The sequence below is a fragment of the Oryza brachyantha genome, chromosome 9, assembly GCF_000231095.2.
Source record: "Oryza brachyantha chromosome 9, ObraRS2, whole genome shotgun sequence".
NCBI lineage: Eukaryota > Viridiplantae > Streptophyta > Magnoliopsida > Poales > Poaceae > Oryza > Oryza brachyantha.
In genome coordinates, this window is record NC_023171.2 from 6,304,787 (window position 1) to 6,309,811 (window position 5,025).

The 5,025-nt window shown below is 35.2% G+C and overlaps 1 protein-coding gene across 1 annotated transcript; it reads right to left on the reverse strand.

The window, feature by feature from the left end:
• Positions 1-1,090: 1,090 nt before the first annotated feature.
• Positions 1,091-4,690, reverse strand: LOC102709590 (plant cysteine oxidase 5-like). The gene is made up of 6 exons (XM_006660469.3): positions 4,583-4,690; positions 3,440-3,644; positions 2,717-2,865; positions 2,376-2,523; positions 1,815-2,018; positions 1,091-1,514 (listed from the first exon to the last, which is right to left on the reverse strand). The coding sequence occupies exons 2-6, from the start codon at positions 3,552-3,554 to the stop codon at positions 1,399-1,401; spliced, it is 732 nt and encodes a 243-aa protein (XP_006660532.1). The 5' UTR covers positions 3,555-3,644; positions 4,583-4,690; the 3' UTR covers positions 1,091-1,398.
• Positions 4,691-5,025: the final 335 nt, after the last annotated feature.

Below are 5,025 nucleotides of genomic sequence, written 5' to 3' on the forward strand. Positions count from 1 at the left end.
AATTTTATTTTACCGTTAGGAATAAAATGACCAAGCTAGTTAAAAGTTGCGGATATCTGGGGTGTTTGGATCCTCTAAACTTTTTTTAATCCCTGCTACATCGAATGTTTCGACACTAATTAAAAGTATTAAATATACACTATTAATAAAACTTATCTCATACTTTTAACTATTTCACGAGACGAATTTATTGAGCCTAATTAGTCCATGATTAGCGAATGTGATGCTACAGTAAACATTTGCTAATTGTGGATTAATTAGGTTTAAAAAATTTGTCTAATGGAATAGTCTTTATGTATGCAATTAGTTTTGTTATCAGTTTATATTTAATACTCCTAATTAACGTACAAGCATCCGATATGACAAGGAAAGTCCCTGAATCCAAACGGCCACTTAGTCTGCCTTCTCCTCTTGTATTTTTTCTAACTTTTTCATCGTCGCGTGTTTTTTTTTTCATTTTATTAAAAGGTTACTAGATAAATGTGTATAATTTTATATTTTTTAAGTAGATTTTAAATTTTGTTATGGTTAATTCCATCGTTCGTATCATTAACAGCTATCACAAAAATTAAAAAACCTTCCACCTTTCCTCTTTCAGCTATCTCAAAGTCAACCTTACTGTGATGTACGCGCTCCCATCTTGAGTTTTTGGTGGCTTGAGTATCTCTTCTGTTTGTTCCCCTCGGTTTGGGGGTTTTTATACTTGTACCTCTAAATATGATTTAGGAAGTCTGCCACGTGCCTCGAATGAACTAAGGAAAGCCATATCCAGATACGAGTATGTCTCGTTTAACCGTGTTTGACCTATAGTCATGTGGATCCCTGGTACGACCCATGGCGTACGTGTATTCCTACGTATATGCTAATCCAGTATTATATAATATGCCATACCTATAACATTGATATTTTTATTTCACATTTTCATAAAAAAATTCAAATGAAAAAGGAAGTAATTTTAACTTTCAAAAGTCTACGAAATAATCAAACTTCCATATAAGATTTGCAAAACAAACCACAACAAATGGCTTTGGTCAGGAAGACAGAAAGATAAGAATGTGGACGCAGCATATAAAATCAGCAAGTGGTTTATATTTTTCAGCTAGCATGTCTGCTCAATAAAAGGAAGGCTCAATAATACCTTCCACTGTTCCACATTGAAGTTATATAAATATTATGTTTTGAAGTTACATCATGGAGTGAACCATAACATTATAATCTTACAATAAATATGCCAGATCACACATAGTAGCTATTTCTATAAATATATAAATAACAAAAAAAACCAAGAACAATAAAATACAAGGAAACTGTGCATCTCTACATGCTTCTTGATAAATTAGAACTCTAGAGCAAGTATAATTATCATGTCGAGCATGATCTTGTGAGATGATGGTTGTCTCATAAACTTAATGCAGGTCCTGTGTACAGGTCCCTTCTAATAACAAAGCTGTTAGGGGGCTGGTGTTCTTCCAGCCAGACCAATTCAGATCCCTTCGATCGGTCCAATAAAATGCCTGAAGAAATAACAGCAAATGGTAAGTAAGGCCCTGTTTGTTCTTCTCCCTTGCTGATCCAGATTCTCTCGTTTTTCGCGCGCACACATCCGGTTGCGAAAATTTCTATAGGAAAGTTGCTTTAAAAATCATATTAATTATTTTTTAAATTTTTACAACTAATAATTAATTAATCATGTACTAATATATTACTATATTTTTTATGTCGGTTATTTAACCTACCGCCGAACACAGCCTAAGTAAGATGATCCGAAGCCGTGGCAACATGAATCTTGTTGGAAATATATACAAGGTACTGACCCGATGGGTCTGCTTTTCGGCATCTGCGGAAGTAGGAGCAATGCCTTCCATCTTCTGAAGAATAAGGAGGTGACAAGATGTCCAGAATAGCACAGGGGGTGATGGCTTTGATAGCATGGATGTTCCCTCCATCTGTTGGATGGGTCACCATTGCGCCGCATGGGGCAGACATCTCACCATCCCTTGCAATCTTGGCAGGTCTGGCTGTAATCACAGAATGGCAGAAGAACAATGGAATCAATGGAAAAAAAATACATTTAACTGGAAAACTTTTATGGTATGTCTTTATTTTCTTGTATCTAGGTGGATGTGCAAGTTTTCTCGAATTGAAAATGAGCCGGTGAAATGAACATTGCATAAGAAAAAATTAAGTTGTAAATGTGAAAGAAATAAAGCAGGAATGAAATGATAAACTTAATTTCAGACCACCTTTCCTGTAGAATGCCACAAGGAAGGAAAACTCAAATGGGTTACAAACTGTGTTTTGGTAGAAATCAAAACCACGGTATATGTATGAACAACTAAAGGTAAATTCAACTTAAGATTAATACTATGGCATACCTTTTGATAAATTAAGCGGTTGAGGTGTATCAACCCAATCATACGATTTAACATGCATGCTACCATATAGAAGTTTACTGAATACAGTCATGCCTGGATGGTTGTGGAGTGGAATGATGGATGATGCTGGAATGCAAAATATTCCAATCTGCATACATAGACAACATAAGTACATTTGTATAATTCAACATCCACACCAGTTTACACCAATTTCAACAGAAAATGATTTGATATGCTGAATCAAAGAAACATAGAGAAAAAATGAAACTTTCAATTATGCAAATGCACTGCAATAAAAAACTATGGAAAAGTTGCTAAAGTAGTCAGTCGATGACATGTACCGAGAAGCTTTTGCATTCATGTATGTGACGATATCTGATTGCAGAGCTTGAATGAAAAGCTGATTTCCTATTCAGAGCTCTTGGACTTCTCCAAGAACGTACAGATTGAGCTTCAGTCTCAAGTCCAACATCACAAGGCATGACCATGTCTGTTAGGAAGTTCTGAGCAAGTCAGACCAAAATAACAAATGGTTTAATGCTAAACATATCACATTTGTGAGTTTAAACTGTATGAATGAGAAGTCTTCAGTAATCTGACAGAGAGAAATTGGAAGTAAACAAGACTCTATGAATCGACAACGGTGTGGAAGCGCAACAGATGGAACATACAGTGAAAATGGAACAACGTCTAATTTCCTGGCATAATCAGTACATTTAATGGGTCTGGTTCATGATGCAAATCATAAAATTCACATGTGAATAGAGGTCTCTAAGCTGCTTGTATGTAAGACTACAAAATTTAATACAGTTCTTTCAGGGAACACATGAAAAATGCGAAGCAAGTTCAGTATTAATTAGAATCTTGTGTAATCATACTCATGTTGGACTGACGCTTGTGTTGTTTCAGAATACCGTAGAAACACAAACCCATAACCACTATATAATCCAATTAATAGTAATGCACTTTATTAGCACTGAATTTTGATCGACATGTCCATCTTGCATTTTAGTTTGGCTGAAGATCAAGTCACAACCAACAGCCAAAAAGGGGGCACTTCTTACCTAATACTGAACAAACACTGTCAACAGCTTCAGGAGATAATGGCCCATTTCCAGATAATGACACTTTGCAGACCTCATAGAGCTTTTGTATTGTAGCCATCGAATTGGAAGGCATGCATAAGTTAATTAAGAACTCAGCCCCACAAGATCCGATTCTAAAACAGGAAATCTCTTTGACAAAAGATATTTACAATTCCTTGGCGATCTGTTTAAGCAACGAAAACTAACAATGAGAAGATATTCACAATAACTGATCAACATATATATCCATATAATTTCTTTTGTTTTGTTTTCTCCAAAATGATAAAACCCGCTCTCTCTCTTCCCTTTTTCACCAGTTTCATACTTTCAGGTAGCTGATAATCACCAACTTTTGAATTATTTTCTGTCAGTTTAGGATAAGGGCTTTTTTACCGTACTTGAGAAGTACCTTGAGGTACTAAATATTTTAGTACAAAATTCTCTTATCTTGAGGTACATTTATACCTTAAAGTACTAAATTTTTATATTGAAAAATATAGTACATCAAGGTACTTTTCTGAAAATGGTAAAAAAACTCTTAGGATAAGATGAAGATAAGAACACTAATAAAGTCCACTGGTGGTTAAATTTTCACAGATGATACCTTATTCTTTCACCTGACTCTACTTCTAATATGTAATCAGTGAACTGAACTGCTCACTAAATTCCACTATCTAATTCCTAAATCCTGAAACAGTGTACATAGGCAACAAACACAGACTTACTATGCAATTCTAGTGAAGACCAAACCATCTTACTATGCAATTCTGCATGCATCAGGAGATACGAGTTGGTAAAATACACAACCTTAGTTAAGAATTTAGATCAAAGGACCAAATCAACTCTGAACTATCAAGATTCTAGATACTGTAATTTTCCATTCAGGGCCCCCAAAAAAGAGCCATCAAGAACACATCTTAACATGATTCCTAGCCCAAAAGGAGCACAAATCAGTCCACCCCTGGACAAGGAAGAAGCCAAGAAAATGGGCATAAAAACCTAAAATTTCCCAAGCCTTTGATGTTTAAGACCTAATTTACCTTGTTCCAGGTATGAGGAAAGAACCACAAATTTCTGGATTGAAAAATGAAATCAATTTGTGCAGTGAGATGAATGGATTACCTTGATAGAAGGGGAGATGAGAGAGGAGGAAGAGAGTGCCCAGCCCAGGGAGGGAGCTCTCCTCAGCTTCAATGGCCTCCTGTGGTAACTGCTCATCATGTACTTGCATCTTCTTGGCAAATAAAAATGGTATCACCATAAGTGATGTTGAAATGTTTTCTCTTTGCTTTCTTTTCGACAAGATAGATGAAAGAGACAGAAATTCAGGTTTTTTTTTGTTTAATTTCTTCTCTCTTTTGTTTGGAAAATTGATGGGGATTGAGTGCTTTTACGGCAAAATTTTCATGGACTTCTGTTATCTACCAGTATTGTTGAGTTTGGACATATTTTTATGTGCAGTAGAATAGTTCAATTCTTATGTGAACCATGGAGATATCAAATTGGTCATATTTGCTCAGTTTTTATATCTTGATAGTTTTAAGGTTGGAAATATGTAAATTTAC